Source organism: Belonocnema kinseyi, chromosome 7 (assembly GCF_010883055.1).
Source record: "Belonocnema kinseyi isolate 2016_QV_RU_SX_M_011 chromosome 7, B_treatae_v1, whole genome shotgun sequence".
Taxonomy (NCBI): domain Eukaryota; kingdom Metazoa; phylum Arthropoda; class Insecta; order Hymenoptera; family Cynipidae; genus Belonocnema; species Belonocnema kinseyi.
Genome location: NC_046663.1, coordinates 3,987,873 through 4,009,126, shown reverse-complemented (window position 1 = coordinate 4,009,126; position 21,254 = coordinate 3,987,873). Strand labels below are relative to the sequence as shown.

The 21,254-nt window shown below is 25.1% G+C and overlaps 1 protein-coding gene and 1 long non-coding RNA gene across 2 annotated transcripts in view; one reads left to right on the top strand and one right to left on the bottom strand.

Annotated features, from left to right (window-relative positions):
• LOC117176346 overlaps positions 1-21,254 on the bottom strand; it is a 59,451-nt gene that overhangs the window by 27,017 nt on the left and 11,180 nt on the right. The gene's annotated exons all lie outside the window — the stretch shown is intronic.
• The window catches only part of LOC117176340, a 25,144-nt gene that overhangs the window by 1,446 nt on the left and 2,444 nt on the right, over positions 1-21,254 (top strand). The window contains exon 3 of the mRNA XM_033366579.1: positions 13,725-14,194. Coding sequence (XP_033222470.1) covers positions 13,725-14,194 — 470 coding nt within the window. The remainder of the gene's footprint in view (positions 1-13,724; positions 14,195-21,254) is intronic.

Sequence of the window (21,254 nt, the reverse complement as noted above, 5' to 3'; positions counted from 1 at the left end):
TAAAATGTAATCAAAACACACGCCCGCTAAACTCATTACTCGCCACCCCGCGCGCTGGCATCGTTTCGTCTATCCCCTCCAATCAGCGGCTCACGGCGAATACAAGGTTGCTAGGTAGCGTTGAGTTGTTATAAAATAGTTGAAGGTAAGTGTAGAATTGCGAGGCTGTGGAGTCGGATCGCGGACCGAGTTTTTGGGCTAAAGAGTCGAAAGTTTAGGCCAAGTGGTCGTAACGTTTTACTGTATTACTTATATTTGTTACATTTATTTAAATTTACATAAACAATCTAACGTGTGGATTTTTCATTGTGTCAACTTACGCGTTAATTCAAGACCGTATAGTTAACGTAGATTGAACTCTAACAATTAGGAATAAAATTCAAGCTCTTTGGTAGATCAAGAAACCAAGGGTCTCCAGATCTCCTTTTTTACATCAAATAATGAAATAACCGTTTGTTATTTATTTAAAAAATTATCTATTTCATTTTTTATTAGCGAATAGTTTCTAAAAAAAAGCAGAACCATAAATAAAGTGTTTCCAGATCTTCTTTTTTACATAAAATAATGAAATAATCGTTTGTTATTCATCTAAGAAATGAGTTATTTCGTTTTTCATTAGATAACAGTTTCTAAAGAAAGCAGAACCATTAATAAACAAATTTGTAATTTTTTGGGAACATAAGTCATCTTTGTGGAATATTTGGGAATATTTTTTAATCTTTTAAAAAGGGTGACTGCTGGACCAGGAAACGACAGTGAATTTATTTTTTGACCGGGAATTTTACCAAATTTTTATAATAAAAATGTTGTCTAACTTTGATTTCAACCGTTTTTAAATAATTTCCTAAATTGTGATTTTTATAAATTATTATATCGTTTAGTTTCGATTTTTAATTTTTAAGCATATATTTTAATTTAAAGAATTTTAAAATGCAGCTTTAAAGGCTTAAAAAATTAGAAGTTTTTAAAATCGAAGATTCTTTTATAAAAACCAGGGTCAACGCCGAACCGGGAATTTTACGAATTTTCAGAAGAAAAATTCGATTTTAACAGTTTGATATAATTAAAGTGCAGTTTTGAAGATTTAAACAATTAAAAATTAGAAGCATTTGAAGTTGAAAATTTTAGATAAAAAACAGTTTTATTTTATCAACTGTAAATATAAATAAATTAATTATTTTTTAAATGTATCTGTGATTTTACCAAACAATTTATTCCGATAATTTTATTTTTAAATAAAATTTTTTATGATTTATCAATAATATATTTTTAATTCAGAGTTTCAGATCTTCCTTTATATTATTTTTTATATTAAATTTAATAAATAAATTTATTAATATATTATTTTCATTATTTTGTTTAGCCATTAAAAAATTTTAAAGTGCGTTTTACTATTTTCAACTTGAAAATAAATCTATAACAATATAGTCATAATTAAAGGTTTTTATTAAATTAAAAATATTGTGAGTCTAAATTACTTAATTTTTAACTCATTTAATATGAAATTTCTTAATGCATAAAAAGAATGAGTATTGAATATTTAGCAATATTTCACTGAGTGAAACTATTCAATTTTGACGCATAAATAACAATTGAACACTTACTATTTGTAAAAAAAATTTGAGTAATTTGAAGAGATATATAGAAGTTTTAAAGAGATTCAAAACTAATTAAAAACTTGAAATTATTTCAAGTAATTTAAACGAATTGTGTTAACATTTTTTCAGAACTTCTAAATATATTTTAAAATTAATCGAAATTTTCCTACAATTTTTGAAAATTCAGCAAATCAAATAAAATCCTTAAAACCTTCCATGTTCTTCTTTGATCATTTTTTAAATCTCTTAAAATCTTAAACTTTCTGTTACAATAATTTTTCAAAGTGAAAAGTCATTTTCAATTTTTCTAAGAATACTAAGAACATTTTTTATTCTTTTGAAATCTTTCACAATTATTTAAAAAATTCTAAATCTTTATGAATTAAAATTTAATTTTTTTTTTAATTTGCAGGATTGTCTAAAAGTTGTGGAAAAAATTGAAATCATTTTTAAATATATTTAAAAGTTCTGAAAAAAAAAATTAAAAATGATTTTGAATTTGGAAAAATTTTAAACCACTTCTAGATTTTTCAAGATTTTAAAATAAAATTTCAAGGCTTTTGTATGATGCTTAGACTATTTAAAATAAAATTAATTTAACTTCTAATTTAAGAACTGTTAATTTAAAAAAATTATTTTTCAATTTTTAATGTGTCCAGCTTAAAATTACTTAAAATAATATAATTTTGAAAAGTTTTAATGTTCATTGCTTGATTTTTTAATTTAGAATATTGAAAATGTTAACGAGGATTTATATTTTTGAAACTTAATCTGAATCTTTGAAATCTGTAATTGATAAAAGTTCTAAATTTTGCAATTTATTTGGATTTCACTTCAAATTGTTCAATATAAAAATGTTAGTACCTTCCATTCGGTACGTGTAAATTTTTGAGCATTTGAATACATAATTTTTTAATTAAAACTTTTAAACTTCAAGTTTAAAAGTTTGGAATTCAAGGGTTCCACTTTAAATGCTTTAATTTGTTGTTCATTATTTATTACTTTATATGGAAAAATGTTTAGAATATAGTTTGATTTTTAAAATTTCATTGGCATTTTCATTGGTTTAAAGTATTTTAAATGTTCGCGAAATATTGAAATTTCTGTCAAATCTTTGAGAAAAATTTTGAAATATTGATGAAATTTCTTGTGTTCGATTGAAATCATTGAAAACATTGAAATCTTCCCAAATTTTTTGAAACCTTTTGAATTCGTTGGAATCTTTTGAAGTTATTAAAACCTTAGTAAAATCTTGAAAATTCTGTGAAATCTTTACGAAACTTTTTTCAATCTTCAAATTTGTGTAAAATCTTTAAAATTCTTAATATTTTTGTCATTTTTATGAATTTGATGAAACCTTGAAATCTTTTGGAATCCTCAAATTTTTGTAAAATCTTTTAAATTCTTCAATTCTTTTTGAATTCCTTCAATTATTTTTGAATTAGTTGAAATTTTTTGAAGTATTTAAAATCTTTGAAATCATTGATATCTTCCCAAATGTATATAAATGTTGTGAAATCATTTGAAATATTTTTGAAATCATTTATATTCGTTTGAAATCACTGGAATTTTTTTAATCTTTGTCAAATCTTAAAAATCAAAGAAATCTTTGTTAATTTTTTAAAATATTTGAAATCCTGTTCATGAAATCTTTTGTATCCGTTTGAAATCTTTAAAAAATTGAAATCCTTGAAAACTTTGAAATCTTTGTGAATTCCTTGAAATTTTTCGAAGCCTATAAAATCTTGAAATTTCTGTGAAATCTTTTTAAAAAATCTTTTGGAATCTTTTTAAATTTTGGTAAAATCTTTTAAATTCTTTAAATAGTTGGAATCTTTTAAAGTATATAAGATCTTGAAATTTCTTGGAAATCCTTTGGAATGTTCAAATTTTTGTACAATTTTGGAATAAAAATTATTATTATTTTGGAAATTCTTGAAATGTTTTGAGGTATTTGAAATTTTTGTAAAATGTTTAAAAAATGTTTTGGAATCTTTTCAAATTTTTGCAAAATCTTTGAAATTCTTTGAATAATTTGAAATTATTGAGATCTCTATGAATTCGCTGAAATCTTTTGAAGTATTTAAAATGTTTGTGAAAACTTGTAATTTCTGTCAAATCTTTGATAAATATTTTGAAATATTGATGAAATTTTTTGTGTTAGTTTGAAATCATTGAAATCTTCCCAAATTTATATATATTTTGAAATCGTTTGAAATATTTTTGAAGTCCTTTGTATTCGTTTGAAATCACTGGAATTATTGAAATCTTTAAAATCCTTTAAATCTTTGTTAATTCGTTGATATATTTTGAAATCCTATTTGTGAAGTTTTTTGTATTCGTTTAAAATCTTTGTAAAATCTTCTTTAAAAAAACTGAAATCCTTAAAAACTTTTAAATCTTTGTGAATTCCTTGACATTTTTCGAAGTATTTAAAATCTTTGTAAAATCTTGAAACTCCTGTGCAGTCTTTAAGAAATATTTCGGAATCTTTTCAAATTTTTATAAAATCTTTGAATTTGATGTGAATTTGTTGAAACCTTGAAATCCTACTTGTAAAAACTTTGGAAATCTTCAAATTTTTGTAAAGTTTTTTTAAATTTTTTAATTCTTTGTGAATAAGTTGTAATTCTTGAAATCTTTCGAAATTATTGAAATCTTTGTGAATTTGTTGAAATCTTTTGAAATATTTAACATATTTTTGAAATATTGAAATTTCTGTCAAATCTTCAAGAAATCTTTTGAAATTTTACCAAATTCGTTGAAACTTTTTGAAATCGTTTTAAATATGTTTGAAATCCTTTTTAATCGTTTGAAATCACTGGAATTTTTGAAATCTTGGTAAAATCTTACAAATTCTTTAAATCTTCGTTAATTCGTTGAAATTTTTTGAAATCCTATTTGTGAAATCTTTTGTATTTGTTTGAAATATTTTTGAAATATCCTTTAAAAAATTGAAATCTTTCAAATCCTTAAAATGTTTTAAATCCTTAAAGTCTTTATTAATTCGTTGAAATCTTTTAAAGTATTTAAAATTTTAAGCATTCTGTGAAATCTTTAAGAAATATTTTGGAATCTTTTCAAATTTCTATAAAATATTTAAAATCTTTAAAATTTTTGTGAATTCGTTGAAACCTTGAAATCCTACTTGTGAAATCTTTTGTATTTGTTTGAAATGAATAGAATATATGAAATCTTTTAAATCTTCTATCAAAATTTGAGATCCTTACAATCCTTGAAATCTTTATGAATTTATTCAAATCTTTTAAAGCATTTAAAATCTTCGTAAAATCTTGAAATTTCTGTGAAATATTTGCGAAATCTTTTGGAACCGTTCCAAATTTTTATAAAATCTTTGAAATTCTTATGAATTCTTTGAAATATTTGTGAAATCTTTTTTAGTCGTTTGAAGTATTTAAAATCTTTCTAAAATCTTCTTTAAAAAATGAAATCGTTTAAAATCTTGAAAATATTTTAAATATTAAAACCTTTGTGAAATCTTTTGAAATCTTCTAAAAAGTCCTGAAATAGTTTAACGTCTTTGAAATCTTTGAAATCTGGTGTACTTTACACTTTTTGATGTCTTAGCAATGTTTGCAAAATCATTCTAAAATCTTTGGTAATAATTTGAAGTCTTTTTTAAATCTTCTAAAAAATTTGAAGTAATTTCGAAACTTTGAAATCTTAGAAATCTTTGTAATAAATTTGAAATCTGTTGTACGCACCTTTTTCAAATTTTTTAAATCCTTGAAAACTTTATGAAACGTTTGACATTTTTTTAACGTTTTAAATCTAATGTACTTTTTTGAGCCTTTGATATCTTTGGAATCTTTTTTAACTCTTTTGTATCAATTAAAAATTATTAAAATTTTGGAACTGTTTTGAAATCTCTATGAAATCCTTTGTATTCGTTTGAAATCACTGAAATCTTTTAAGTCTGGTTAACTTTGCCCTTTTTGAAATCTCTGAAATCCTTTCTTTCGTTTGAAATCTTTACACAATTTTTATTAAATCTTTGTGAAATCTTTCTGAAATTCTTTGTAATAATTATTAATCATTAAAATATTTGAAATATTTTTGAAATCTTTAACAAAAAATTGAAGTTTCAAATCTTTGAAATGTTTTGAAAAATTAGAAATCTAGTTTACTATATCCTTTTTAAAATCCCTTACAGTTTTGAAAATATATGTAAAAGTTTCGAAATCTTGGTAAATTTTTTATATTTGTTTGAAACCATTCAAGTATTTGAAATCTTCTTTTAAAATATAAATCATTAAAAATATTTGTAATGTTTGAAACATTTGAAATCTGGTGTGCTGTGACATTGTTGAAATTCTTGAAAAAAATGTGTAATCCTTATGAATTCTTTGAAAATTTTTTGAAATCTTTCTAAAATCCTTTGTCTTCGTTTGAAATCACTAAAATCTTTCAAATCTGGTTTACTTTACTCTTTTTGAAATCTTTGAAGTTCTTGTATTCGTTTAAATCTTTACACAATTTTTATAAAATCTTTGTGAAATCTTTCTGAAATTCTTGGTAATAATTTTTAAACATTAAAGTATTTGAAATCTTTAAAAAAAATTTAAAGTCGTTTCAAACCTTTGAAATGTTTTGAAAACTTATAAATCTGGTTTACTGTATTCTTTTTAAAATCCTTTAAAATTTTTGAAATATGCAAAACAACTTCACCAAAGTATCTTTGCCTCTGCCACTAATTTTCCGTGCTTTTTTTTATTTATTTCGAAGTAAAAAGATAATTTTTGTAAAATTTGAAACACGTATCGTTTTAAATATTTGAAAAATTATTAATGGAATTATCTCTGAAGAATCTCGTATCACACGATTACCCGCGTTTTCGCTATATGTGCATTCATTTATGTACAATTTTGTAAACGAGGATCGTTTTTTTATTCATAAAAACGAATATATCATTGAATTGTATTGATAAGTATATCATTTCAGTATAATATAATATAATTGACAGGTTATATTAACAATATTTCTTCGTATTTCTTCTACATTACAAGGATTAAAAGTAATATATTTTTTAATATTTTAAATTATCTATTACACAAACTGCATTATCTTGAAACAAATTTCATTGATTTAGAAATTGTACAATCCCTTTATCTTTAACTTTTACTTCATATCTTCGCTTATGACATTTACTACATTTGAAATATATTTAATTTCGCGCGCTTACTTTTCCAAAATGGCTGGTTGTGGTGGAGTTGCTCCTTATTGGTTAACTTTTTTTAGTTGCGTGTGGCTAGACTAAGGTACTATATTAGATAGGAATGTGCAAGCTGCCATTCTGGTTCCCCGCCAAATTCAAAATCGCTAAATTCATATCGAATTATATAAATACACTTACATGATATAGATTATTTATTTTTGAATTATACTGAAGCATTGTTATCAAATCATAAATTATAAATAAAATTACTTGATATAATATATGAAATATTTAAATTCGACTATATGATTTTTTAACACACATTTGCCAAAAAGTAGCTCTTGCAAAAATTATGATTGCAAACGAAATTTCACTCAGTTTATGAATAGGCGTGCGCTAAAATTATAATCATATGATTTTTTAAATAAATATTAACAAATAATAAAATAATAATAGACTATAGGTCAAACATACAGTACTTTTTCAAGAGTTTATTATGATAGCTATTTATATTTCACATCATACGTCCTTTTTATTTGTGTGGGTTAATGTGCGTCGTTCTGTAGAAAAACGGGTTCCTAACCTTACTTTCTTTCTTACTTCTTCTTTCAAACCCCCTATATTTGAATTATATTGTGATAGTCATAAATATTAATAATAACTTCGCATAATCCATTTGTCGCGTCTACAATTTATGATCCACATTGACAGTCTTTCTAATAGCTCTAGTAGAAAACGGTCAAGTTCAAATCCATCCTCGCTTCTATTTTTACAAAACGGAGCACTGCAGCAGACCATTTTTCTTATATTCTAAACTTAATTTTAATTAAACTATACGACATGCTTCTCGCACTGTTTCCCGCGAACAGTCCAGGAACCAGAATGGCGGTTGCATATTCCTGTCTAATATAGTACCCTAGCTAGACCAGGCTAGACTGAGCAATAAGCAAGTGACACTAAAAATTTGATTCTGTTTTTCCTCGTGCTCCTTGTTTTTTTCGTGTAGGATAGGGCGGGGCGAGATGAGCATAGGGGGTAAGATGAGTCACTTAATTTTCTCTTAGGTTATCATTTATTTTGTAAATTTTCTTGCATTAATAGCGGGAAAACCATTATCAAACTTCTTGTTTGCTTAATGTTGAATAAATCTGGAAAAAACGAAAGTAAAAATTTTAAGACCTGTATTGTGATATTTTGCATTTGTTTAGACGGTTCAAGAATCACGAAAAATCACACATTAGATGTTTTTCCAGTGGCTATTTAGACAGCTTATTTATTAGACCTTAAGTTTTCAACAGATCTTTATATAATTGTAAAACCGAAGTAGGTGAAATTTTGATTTGACTCAAAAATGGCATATGGGGCGAAATGAGCCACCTCTTCCTGTGCATCAACCTAACCTCTTAGTGTAGCAGTCAGTAGGTTAGGTTGCCATGTTTCATATTATCAGATTGTGCAGGTTGTTAACAATGGTGTAAACGTATAAAAGACTAATCTTGTCGACAAAAATTCTCAGAAAAAGTATGACAGCAGCACTGTTATAGGTATGATAAAATAATATGAGTTGCTGTCAACCAGAAGATAAAGCACTGTTTTTCTGTGTATATTTCTTAAATAACTTTGTTTGAAAACTCGTAAAATGCTATGAAAATAAGAAAAACATTGTTGTGGTTTAAAAATACGGAAGAAGTTTTTAAAAAACAGTTTAATACCTTAATATATATGAAATTCAGTGTCATTGCAGTAGACTAGTTTAGTATTTGGGAGTTTACGTATTGTAGAATTTATCTTTTACGAAGCCAATGTACATGGTCAAGTCGAAAAATGGCAATATTTATTCCTGTAATACAATTATTAAAAGATATGTAGATATAATTCGTTTTTCTATTTACTCTTTGTAATGCTAGTTACGGTAGAGGTTAGGATAAACGATTACATCATTTTAAAGTTGAATACTTTAAATTTTCCGTTCAATTTTAGAAAGGTATGTGTTAGATGTTTTCATTTTAAAATACTCAAACTTCTTTATTTTCGTTTCTAATTACGCATATACTTTTTTAGTTATTTTATCTTGGCAAAATTCTAATTAAACCTTAAATGACACTGGGGGTCCAGTGGACCCCAGAACATTTTTGAACGAATATAAAAATTTGTAAATTCCATTAATTTTTCATTGTTTTTCGAAGTGTTAAAAATAAAATTTAAGTTAATATACCGATTGATTCTTTACAAGGGATTTTAAGAATACCCCAAAAAAATTTTTGTTAACAAAAATATCAAAAATTAAACTTTTTACAACAGTTTAAAAACGTTGGGGTCCAAAAGACCCCAAGTGTCAGCTACGTTATTTTTTGGAGGTGTGTCACTTAAGGGTTAAAAATGTTTGTAGAATATATATAACGCTTCACTTTCAAGCAATGAATTAGCAGATTTTAAATACTGACGTGAAAAGGACAGCTATGCTCATCTCGCCCCACCCTACCCTATTTTGAACTGTGTGTTTAATTTCTGCTATGACTATATTTATAATTATTAAAAATGCCTCGAAAAATTACCGGAGAAAATCTTAAGAAAAGTAATGAGATCTTGGGTCGACCGAAAAAAATGTTGCCCCCTCAAAAGCGTAAAAAGGACGAAGCGGAAGCTAATGGCGAGTCATCGAAAAAAATTAAAAATAGTCCTGCTGTAGAGGTAGAAGAAGATACCGAAAAACATAAAAGAATAATAGAGTTTATAATTGTTTTTCAAATATTGATAATTTGGTCAAATGTGTAAAGTATGATGGAAAAGTTGCATTCCAAACATGCAAAAAAGAAGGTCTTGATTTCAACCCTTTTCAAATATTTGAAATGTTTTAAATCTGATGTACTTTTTTGAATCTTTCAAATATTTTGCAATATTTGTGGAGTTTTTTGAAAACTTTCTTAATTCTATGCTTGTGAAATTGTTTGTATCAATTATAAATTATTAACGTTTTTTAAATTGTTTCAAATCTTTGAAAGTTTTAAAATCTTTTTGAAATGATCGAAAATCTTTCTGAATCTTTGAAATCTGGGGAATAATCCTTTTTTAAATCTTTGAAATCCTTAAAATCTTTATGAAATATTTCAAGTCTGTGTAAAATATTTTTAATACTGTGTACACATCTTTTTTTAATCTTTGAAACCATTGAAAAATCGTTTTAAAAATGTTTTGAAATCGCTTGTATTCATGTAAATCATTCAATTGTTTGAAACCTTTATGAATTCTTCTAAAATTGGAAGCTTTTGAAATCGCTTAAAATCTTTGAAATATTTTGAAATCTGGTGTCATATACCTTTTTTCAAATCCTTATGAAATTGTGGTGAAATATTTTTAATCTGGTGTACACGCCTTTTTTAAATCTCTAAAATCCATTAAGTATTTGTGAAATGTTAAAAATCCGTTTAAATATTTCAAAATCTTTGAAATATATTTATCTATTTATTATATAATGCACAAAAGATTAATTATAACTCGATAAATACAAAACTTTTCATTAGCAAGATTTTTTCTAAACCAGATGTTTCTGTCACAATAGAAAATATTTAAATTACTCTTCGCATTTGAATAAAATTCTCTTGAAATATTCAAGAATATCTTCATGTTTTCAAATTTGAACAAAACTTTAAGAAGATTTTCATGTTTTCAAGGTCGCTGAACTCCCTTTCCGCTAAATATTTAGTTTATCCTTGTCTCCGGAAAATTGAATGCATATTATTCATTCATCACAACAGGTTTTTTTTTAGGTGATGTGCTTTTTTCGTAGATGAACATTTTCTGTAGCTAACTTTTATGAAGACCTAAGCTAAAATTATAATTTAATTGAATTTATACTCAATTTAGTTTAACCTTGTCTTGGACAAATTGAATGCACATCATTCATCAATCACTAAATTTTTTGTCAGTTATGTTTGGAGTTTAAACACTTATTAGATATAACGCTTATTAAGATCCATGCTAAAATCTTTATATATAATAATAAAAATCTCGTGTAACGATGTTTGTCGCCTCTAAACTACGAAACTACTTAACCGATCTTCATGCAGTTTTGTATACTCTGTGTAATTTGGTCCAACTTGAGGCATAGGATACTTTTTATCTCGATTAATTACCTCAATATTTTTTATTGCAAATTAAATGTTTGTTGTAGGAGAAAGAATTATAATTATTTCTAAATTCCATAACTTTCTAACAGATGGCGGTGTAAGTTAGTTTATTGATCATTTCAACATTTTACGTTATTTAAGTTGGGTATGCAACCAATAGATGGCGCCAGGTTTCGGTTTCTTGATGTTACAATCTATTTCACGTCACATGTGTTTTCTACATTCACATACGGCATAAACATAACCGTGTTTTCTGCACTTTTTTGTGCATAGTTTTGTCATTTTATTATAATTCTGCCGTGTAACGTTAATACACAAAATGTAGTGTACAATTTCAATTTAATTTTATACATTTTTTTTCATTCGAACATCGTTTTTTTACAGTGTTCATTTTCATACTACCTTCACTATAATATTTAATGAAACGTTAAAATACATTTAAAAACATATAAGTATTTCTTGCTTGCTTCTTATTTTATTTGTCGCATTTTATTTTGATTGTTTTAATTGTTAATTTCAGTCAAATGCCGCGAAAAAAATCTGACCTCAACAATGAGGGTAGCAAAAAAACACGACGCAAACGTCTTGAAAGATCTCGTCAATCGGCAGAACAAATCGCGGCAAGAAACACAGCTCAAAGAATCAGGACAGCAGAGAGTCGTGCACAAGAACACGCGGTAAACAAAATTTTATCAAGATCGGTTAAGTAGTTTCGGAGTTTAGTGGCGATAAACATCGTGACATATATATGGGTCATTCCATTTTAAATTTACAACCAAATTTTTGATTTCTTTGAAACTTTTTTCCCTCTTTTTGTAGACGCAAAAAAATACACGTATTTTTTCTATGATATTGATAATTTTCGAGATATCGAGTTTTCAATTTTTCGATCCCCCCCAAAAAAAACAGGTTTTCAAAGTGCAGATTTGAACCATCAAAAACTCATTTATCGAGTAATTGTTACGAAATAATTTCTTAAACAATTTGAAATATTTCGAAAAAGCCCTTTCCGATTTGAATAAACTTTTTCTGTAATTTGTTATTATAGTATGTGGAATATTATCCCAAAATTAAAAAGTGGACAGTTGAATACTTTATTAACCCTTTTCGGCATACATTTTTCAGGGAAACGAGTTTTCATGAAAACTGGTACATAGGGGTTTTTGGGGTCGCTGATTACAAATCTGAACTCAGATTTTGAAAAATCAAAATGGCGGGTCCAATATGGCGACTAACATTTGGTACATTTTTTTATTTTTTCTGAAAATTGGTATACGGGGATTTTTGGGAACAATGATCACGAATCTGAACTCAGATTTAGAAAATTCAAAATGGTGGATCCAATATGACGACTTAAATTTGGAATATTTTTGAATTTTTTTTTTAGAATTGGTATACAGGGCTTTTATGGAGTCGCCAATCACGAATTCGATCTCAGATGTTGAAAATTAAAAATGGCGGATCCAATATGGCGGCCAAAATTTGGAATTTTTTATTTTGAAAATTGGTGTACAGGGTTTTTGGTATCTCTGATCACGAATCTGAACTTCGATTTTGGACATTCAAAATGGCGGGCCAAAATTCAAGATATTTCTAAATTGTTTTTTTGAAAGTTGGCACAGGCAGGAGGTCGCTAATCTTGAATCTGTATTCAAAATAACAAATATTTAGAATATTAAGGTTTGAAAAAATATACACCTACTCACCTAAAACATGGATTAGTACCAATTTTCTGAATTTTCGAAATTTAAATTCAGATTTGTGATCAGTGACTCCAAAAATCCTTGTACACTAATTTTTTTTTTTAAATTCGAAAAACATTATTATTTTGACCGCCATATTGTATCCGTCATTTTTGATTTTCAAAGTCTGATTTCAGATCGTGATCAGCGACCCTGAAAACCTCTGTATACCAATTTTCTGAAAAAATCCAAAAATATTCCAAGTTTCGGGCGCCATATTGGATCCACCATTTTAAATTTCCAAAATCTGAGTTCATATTCGTGATCACTGGCCTCAAAAACCCCTGTATACCAATTTTCAGATAAAATCCAAAAATATTCCCAATTTCGGCAGCCATATTGGATCCACCATTTTAAATTTCCAAAATCTGAGTCCACATTCGTATTCAGCGACCCCAAAAACCCTTAGGCACAAAAAAGGCTTTTTTTTCATCTTTGTTTATAAGTATTAACAAATTATTTTAAAAATGTAGACCCTTCGCACAAAAATTTCAATTTTCTATCATCCTGCGACCATGAAATTAAAAAAAAACCTGTGTAAAATGCAATAAAAACTACTCTGAAATCACAAAAAATGGTATGAAAAAAGGTGGGAATACGGTATTCCCACCATGCCGCAAAGGGTTAAATATGATTTATTTCTATCGCGCGCGAGCTGTCTGGCAAGCGAGCCGGGCGGCGCGGTTGAAGAACGGATTCCAGCATTTTTTTTTGTTTTTAAACAAATTCGAGTCTGTCTACAATACTTTGATAAGTTTTTCACGAAGTTTAGATGAATCTAAGTGGAAAAAATAATAATAGATTCCAGATTATTTTATCAAAATTATTATTACCATACTAAACATAAGAACAAAGAAACATATTATAGAATCAGTTTACAATTTTTTTGAGAATGGCCTTTTCCCCTTATAAGAACCTAGAAATCTAACAATTTTGAAAGCTGTACAACGAGAATATTTTGCGATCGGAAAATTATATATAAAAAAATTGAATAATTTAGTATATAATATTAATTCAACGTATTATAACTTCCAACGTCCTGAAATACTAAGAACTTTTCGAAAAAATATTATTTTTATAGAGAAGCAATGGTTCGGTCGAAGGTTTCAAGAAACAGTACGGTACTCAAAGTAGTCGAAAGGAAGTAGATATATTGTCCAATAATCCTTCAGACACTGCAGAATTTTCGCCAATTTTGAAAGCAGAAATCCATTCGAAATATTTGAAGCTAGACAACATTTACAATGCCGACGAATCAGGAATTTTATGGCGAATATTGATGGCGTGCACTTTTCCTCTACATTCAGAGGAAAAAGAAGCTTTGGAGAGAAAAGGAAGCAAAGATCGTGTCACAGCTTTATTCTGTGCCAATGCCTCTGGAAGTCATCGAATTCCACTCTTGTTAATTGGAAAAGCGGAAACACCGACATGTCTCAAAAATTTAATAACCACAAATTCAAGAGATCAACGTTTTAAAAACTTGGACAGTCTGGGTGTCATCTACACACATCAAGCCAGTGCATGGATGGACAAGTCTATATTCTTGCTGTGGTAATTTATATTAGAGGCCATTTTACATTCAAAAGAATTCAAACGAATTAAAAAAAAATGTTGACAAATAAAAAAAAATGCATTAATTTCCGTAAACTTGGATTGAATTTAAAGGAATTAAAAATCAATGAGTAGAATTCAACGAAATTCAATGACATTCATAAAAATTGAAAGCGAATTTTTAAAAAATCAAATGAATTTAAAACAATTGCAAAAAACTTGAATTGAATTCAGTGACTTTAAAATAAGCTAAGAAAAATTTAATATGAGGTTAATAGACTGAAGGATCAATTAAATAAAAACTTTTAAAAATTCACTGAATTAAGTAGAATTGTGTGAATTTAGAAGGATTCAAGTAAATTAAAAAAAAATGCAATAGAATTCCAAAGAATTTAAAAGAATTCAAGGTGTAATTCCGAGAAAAATTTCCAATCTTTGAAACCCTACTAATTTCTAACACAAGGAGTAACCATTGACTACAAAACAATTCAAGTTCAATTCAAAATAATTCAAATTAATTGGAAAAATATTAAGAATCGAAAAAAATTTGATTGATTACAATTAATATCAGAGCGAATTTAGAGAAATTAAAAAGAAATGAGAAGAATTAGATGAAATTCATTTAAAAAATCAACCGAAATTTAAAAAGCAATTAAGTGAATTGAAAACAATTACAAAAATATAGAAAAATTAATTGAATTGGGTAGAATAGAGTGAATTTAGAAGAATTTAAAAGGATTTAGGATAAATCAATAACCCTAAAATATTTCAGTTTTTGAAAGCCTTCAAACTACTGAAATACATATTTAAAAATCCAGCAATCTTTTAAAAGTTCCTAAAATATTTCGAATCCTTTGATATCTTTTAAAAGTCCTTGAAACTTTTTAAAGCACGTGAAAAGGCCTGAGAATCTTTTACAATATCATCAAGTACGTCCAATCCTTTCAAATCCCATTAAATTACTGAAATGAACAAATAATTCATTTGTAATCTTTTAAAATAATCGAAATTATTTAAAAATCTTGCAGTGAATTAATAAAATTCAAGAGAATTCCAAAGAATTCAGGGTAAATTCCAAATCTCTTCAAATATTTAAAACCCTACAAAATACCTCACTTCTTACGAATAAATTCTTTGAAATGCATAAAAATATTATAAAATTCCGTGATATTATATGACAATATTTTCTGAAGTCATGGAATATTTATTAAAATACTTTGAGAGCTTTAAAACCCTTTGAAATCATTGAAATCTTTTAAATTCCTTAAAATTATTCAAATATATTAAAAATTCCATCGAGTTGAAAATTATTAATATTTCATAGTTAAAAATAAAATTTTGAAAGTTTTGAATTTTTATTGATTCCATTTTCAAAACTCTAATCTACAAACATTTCAATATTTAACGTTTTGAAATTTTTCTGTTTTCTAAATTTCACGAGATTTCAAAAGATTTTTAAGGATTTTAAATATTTAAGGATCTTTTAAAAGATGTCAAGGAATTTTCATCTTATTTTTATAATTTCAAGGAATTTTAAAGAAGTACTTTAAAAATCTTTAAAAAAAGCTCAAGGTATGTCAAAATATTTGGAAGGTATTGCAATACTTGAGAGTATTTTAAAATGTTCCAAGGAATTTTCAAATGATTTCAATAATGTAGTATGAGATTGTAAAAGATTTGAATTATTTTAGGATATTTTTGAATTTTCAAGAGATTTCAAAAGATTTTAAAGAATCATTGAGTGTATTTTAAAAAGTTCCAAGGAATTTTCAATTGATTGCAGTAATTTAATATGAGATTTTAAAGTATTTTAAATATTTTAGGATGTTTTAAAATATTCCAAGGAATTGTCAATGAATTTCAATAATTTAAAGCAATTTCAACAAGAAAATTAATCTTTTTTGTCGAAAATTTAACTATGATTAAACATTAATTTTTGTCTAGAAAATTAGACTTGGTGGAAAATAAATTTCTTTTGTGCAAAGTTCATGTATTTTATTAAAAATGCTTTTTTTTAGTATACAATTCAGTCTTTTCAACGAAAGAAATAGATTCTTAATTAAAATAGATGAATTTTTTAAAAATAAGAATAATTCTCTACAAAAAAAAATGAATTTTTAACTGAGAAAATTCAATATTCAAGAAAAAAAACTCAGAAAAATGGTTCAAGTTTCAAATTTAAACAAATTTCAACCGTAGATGATATATTTCAGGGTTCAGTATACAAAATTAATTTTCAGCAAACACTTGAATTTTTAACGAAATAGTTTAATTTTCAACGGAAGAAGTTAATTTTCAACTAAAAAAGATACCTTTTTCACCAAAACAGGAACAGTTACATTTTCAGTTGAAAAAATTAATTTAAAAAAATCGAATAACAACAAAATAGTTACATTTTCACCAAAGAAATGAATGTAAAACCATAAAGAATAATATTTTTATAAAAAAGACGAATATTCAACAAAATACATGAATTTTTCACCACACAGTTGAATTTTCAACTAAAAAAGAAAGGGTTTAAAAAAAAGTTTAATTTCCAGCCAAAAATGGAATAGTTCTATTTTCAGTAAAAATATGATTATTAACCGAAAAAAAGAAGTTACAACAAAATATTAAAAATTTTTCTACAAGAACAAAATTAATTTTCAACGAAAGAGTGGAATTTACATCCCAAGAACTGAATTTTTAATAAAAATAGATAAATTTTCAAACGAGAAGAATAATTTTCTATCAATCAAGGCGATTTTTCAACTACATAGTTAAATTTCCAACTAAAAATGATAGATTTTTTACAAAAAATTGGACAGTTAAATTTTCAGTTCAAAAATAAATTTTCAACCAAAAAGGCTTTTTAAGTTCAAAAAGAAAAAACTATCGACTTTTTAAACAATTTGTATGTCAAAATGAAGTACTTTAACAGAACAGATGATTTTCTTACAAAACTGTTGAATTTTCAAATCAAATATATGAATTTCTAACAGGAAAGTTCATTTTAAACCAAATAAAAAAATTTTTAACAAAAAAAGATGAAACCTCAATCAAAAAAATGTAATACCCAGAAGTTTTTTTTAATAATTCAATTTGCATTTGAGGCATAAAATGGAATTTTTAATTAAAAAGTATTTTTTTTCAGTTTAAAGTTCGTCTTTTTGGTAGAAACTTTTCCTTCTTTTTTGAAAACTGATATTTTTGGTAAAAAATAATTATGATTTTGTGTCAAATTATTTTGTTTTCAGCTGAAAATTAAACTATTCCCTTCCTGGTTAAAAAATCTTTTTTAGTTAACACATTCAATTATTTGGTTAAATTTTTTTTGGTAAATTTGTAATTTTTAAATTATTTTTTTGATTGAAAATGTTACGATGGCATTCATGGTTGAAAATTTACCTATTTTATAGATAATTCGTTTTTTGCAAATTAATTTGTTTGAAACTACGTTTTTTTAAAATATTTATTTGAAAATTACTTTCCTTGATTAAAAATTAATTGTTTTTTGGTTGAAAGAGAATTTTGTTTTAGTGGAAATTTCGGCTTTTTAGTAAAAATTAATTTGTTTCGAAAATTCTTCTTTCCATTTTAAAATTAATTTTTTTGCTTTTTTATTAATTTTTTTACTAAACATGTATTAATTCCATTTTTTGTTAAAAGTTTATCTTTTTTTATTCAAATTCAAGTATGTATATGGTTAAAAATGATATTTTTCAGTTAAAAATTCATTATTTCCGTCGAAAATTAAATTTTTTAAATTGAAAATGAACTATTACATGTTTGGTTAAATACTGTTTTTTTTTTAGTTTTAATATTAATTTTTAAGTTGAAAATTTGACAATTATATTGATTTGTTTACCATTTATTTGTTTTTTCAGCTGAAAATTCTTATTTTGTAGTAGAAAATTATTATTCTTATTTGAAAATTCATCTATTTTGGTAAAAAATTCATTCTTTTGGTTGATTATTTAACACCTTTATTGAAAATTCGATTATTTTTGGTTGAAAAAACATTTTTTAATACTTCAATTTTAACTGTATCATTTTTGATTTAAAATTAATCTTTTCTAGATGAAAATTTATATATTTTTTCGTAAAAGATTGAACTATTGTGTTAAATTTTTTTGCTTAAAAATGGACTGCTTTCAGTTATTAAAAGTTCATGTTTTTCTTTTTAAATTAAATTATTCGTCGTGTTTCAAAAAGCATCCGTTTCGGTTAAAAATAATTTATTTTGTCTTTTTGAAAATTCTAATATTTTGTTGAAAATTAATTTTTGGAATTAAAAAATTTAACTGTATCATTATCGGTTAAAAATGTATTTTTTTAATTAAAAAATTTTTGGATTTTTTTTTGTAAGAAAATTGAGCTTTCTCCGTTAAAAATCTATCTTTTTTTCTTGTTTAAAGTTCATCTATTTTAATTAAGAATTCATTTCATTCGTTAAAAATCCACCTTTTTAGTAAAAATTTTGTTCTGTTGATACAATATGATTTGTTTAGATAAAGTTTAAATATTCCATTTTCCGTTAAAAATTTATCGTTTTAGTAAAAAAATTCAATTATATGATGAAAATATTTTCCTTTTCACAGCAGATGATTTTTTTAGTTATAAATTTTATGATTTGGTTGCAAATTAAAATTTTTTCTTTAAAAAAAAATCCACTTTAGTTGAAAATTCAAATGTTTTGTTAAAAATGTTTAAAAATCATACTTTGTTGTTCATAAGTCAACTGAAATCTTTTTTCGATGAAAACTATTTTTTTCTGAAAAATTGATGCTTTTGATTCAAAAGTTCATCTTTTTAATATAAATATTGAAACTATTTCCTATAAAATCCACTTGTTGTTTTAAATTCCTATTTTTCTGTTGAAAAGTCAATCAAAATCTTTTTCGATGAAAAATCAACTCTTTTTTTGAAAATGTAATTGTTTGATTGAAAATTTATGAATCTTTTTAAAGTTATACTTTTTGGTTAAAAATTCTACTGTTTAGAGGAAAATTAACTTATTGTTTACAATTTTAATTTTGGTGTTGGAAAGTGTACTAGAGCCTTCATTTGATAAAAATTTAATTACTGAAATTTTTTTTAATTCATCTGTTTCCGAAGAAATTTTTGGCTAAAACTTCAACTTTTGACATTTTTTGTTATTTCAGTTAAAAATGCATCTATTTTAAGAAAAATTTCTTTTTTCTTAGATAAAAATGCAACTGTTTGGTCAAAAAGTAAATTATTTTGTTAAAAAGTTATACTTTTTGTTGAAAATTCTACTGTTTTGTTGGAAATTTAACTATTTCATAGAAAAAAATGAACTTTTTGTTAAAAATTTATATTTTGGTGTTGAACAATAATCTGAAATCTTTGCGTAGTACAAATTTAATATTTCTTAGATAAAAATGCAACTGTTTGGTCAAAAAGTAAATTATTTTGTTAAAAAGTTATACTTTTTGTTGAAAATTCTACTGTTTTGTTGGAAATTTAACTATTTCATAGAAAAATTAACTTTTTGTTAAAAATTTATATTTTGGTGTTGAACAATAATCTGAAATCTTTGCGTAGTACAAATTTAATATTTCTTGGATAAAAATGCAAGTATTTGGTAAATAATTCGATTATTTTTGTTAAAAATTCATCCTATTTGGTTAAAAAAAAAATCGTTTTTTTTTTTTGGATCGAAAATTCAATTTTTTTCGTAGAAACTTATTTTATGTTAAAAACTTCATATTTTGATGTTGAAAAGTAAACTGCAATTTTTTTCAGACGGAAACTCAACTATGTTAAAAAAAATTTGTTACATAAAAATGAATATGTTTTAAGAAAAATTTAATATTTTTTGAACATAAAAATGCAATTATTTCGTAGAGAATTCAACAATTGTCTTCAAAATTTATTCTTTTTGTTTAGAAATTCCTCTTTTTTAAATTAAAAATTCAATTTTGTTCATAGAAGGAATTTGTTCGAATAATCAGTGAAGAATATAAAAATGATGAAATTTCATTTTTTTAAAATGAAAATGCAACTTTTTAGTTAAAAATTGTTCTTCTTTGCTTGATAATTCAACTAATTTGTTTAACAAATTTTTCTTGAATCGCTTTGTTAAGAAATCACTTTTTTGTTAAAGATTTATATTTTAAGTTGGAAAATTATCTCGTTGGTTAAAAGTTGAATTATCTTGTTGAAAATTGATCTTTTTTAATTAAAAATTCAACTACTTGGGTCAAAGTTAAACTACATTGTAAATTTTTTTTTATTGAAGGCTTATGTCTAGTTGAAAATTTAACTGTTTAGTGGAAAATACTTTTTTTTTTTTGGTTTAGAATTCATTTTTTTAAACAGGAAATGTAACTTTTCCGTTTTTTTAAGATTCATATTTTTTTAGTTAAAAACGCCCGTTTCTTGTTTATGTAAAAAATTATTTTTTAGTTTAAAACTTCCTTTTTTGCATAAATATACATCAGTTTCGTGGAAAATTAATTATTTGTTGAACAGTCATATTTTTTGTTTGAAAATCGAATTTTTGTAAAGAAAATTTGTCTTCTGGTTTGAAGGTTCCATAATTTAGATAAACTTTTATTTATCTTTTGAGTGAAAAATCTTTATTTGTTGGAAATTCGTCTTTTTGGTTTTAAAATTCTTTTCTTTTGCTGTGTAAATTTCATTTTAAATTACAGCTAGAAAATAATTTATATTCAACCGCTGATATAACCTGAACAATAAAAATATTGTTAAAAATAATAAATTCTCCTAAATTCTGTTATATTCTCGGTTATATATTCTGATCCTTATTGGGATTGGTGGTCGACCATTTCGCCATCTGTTGCCGAAAACGGGAACTAGAATGAGTAGGTATCATTTTCAAGATGCATTTTAATTGTTCCATAAAAGTGTTTTTATGATTGTTTTATGAAGCTTAAAACTATTATTGAATACTAAATATAAATATTTATACAATTTAAAGCGTTTTAGGTCGAATTTCTATCTAATGGAGTGAAAAAAATACATTTTTGTCAAAAATATTTTTCTTAAAAAGGGGTCGTCCATAAATTACGTGACGCAAATTTCGGCCTTTTTT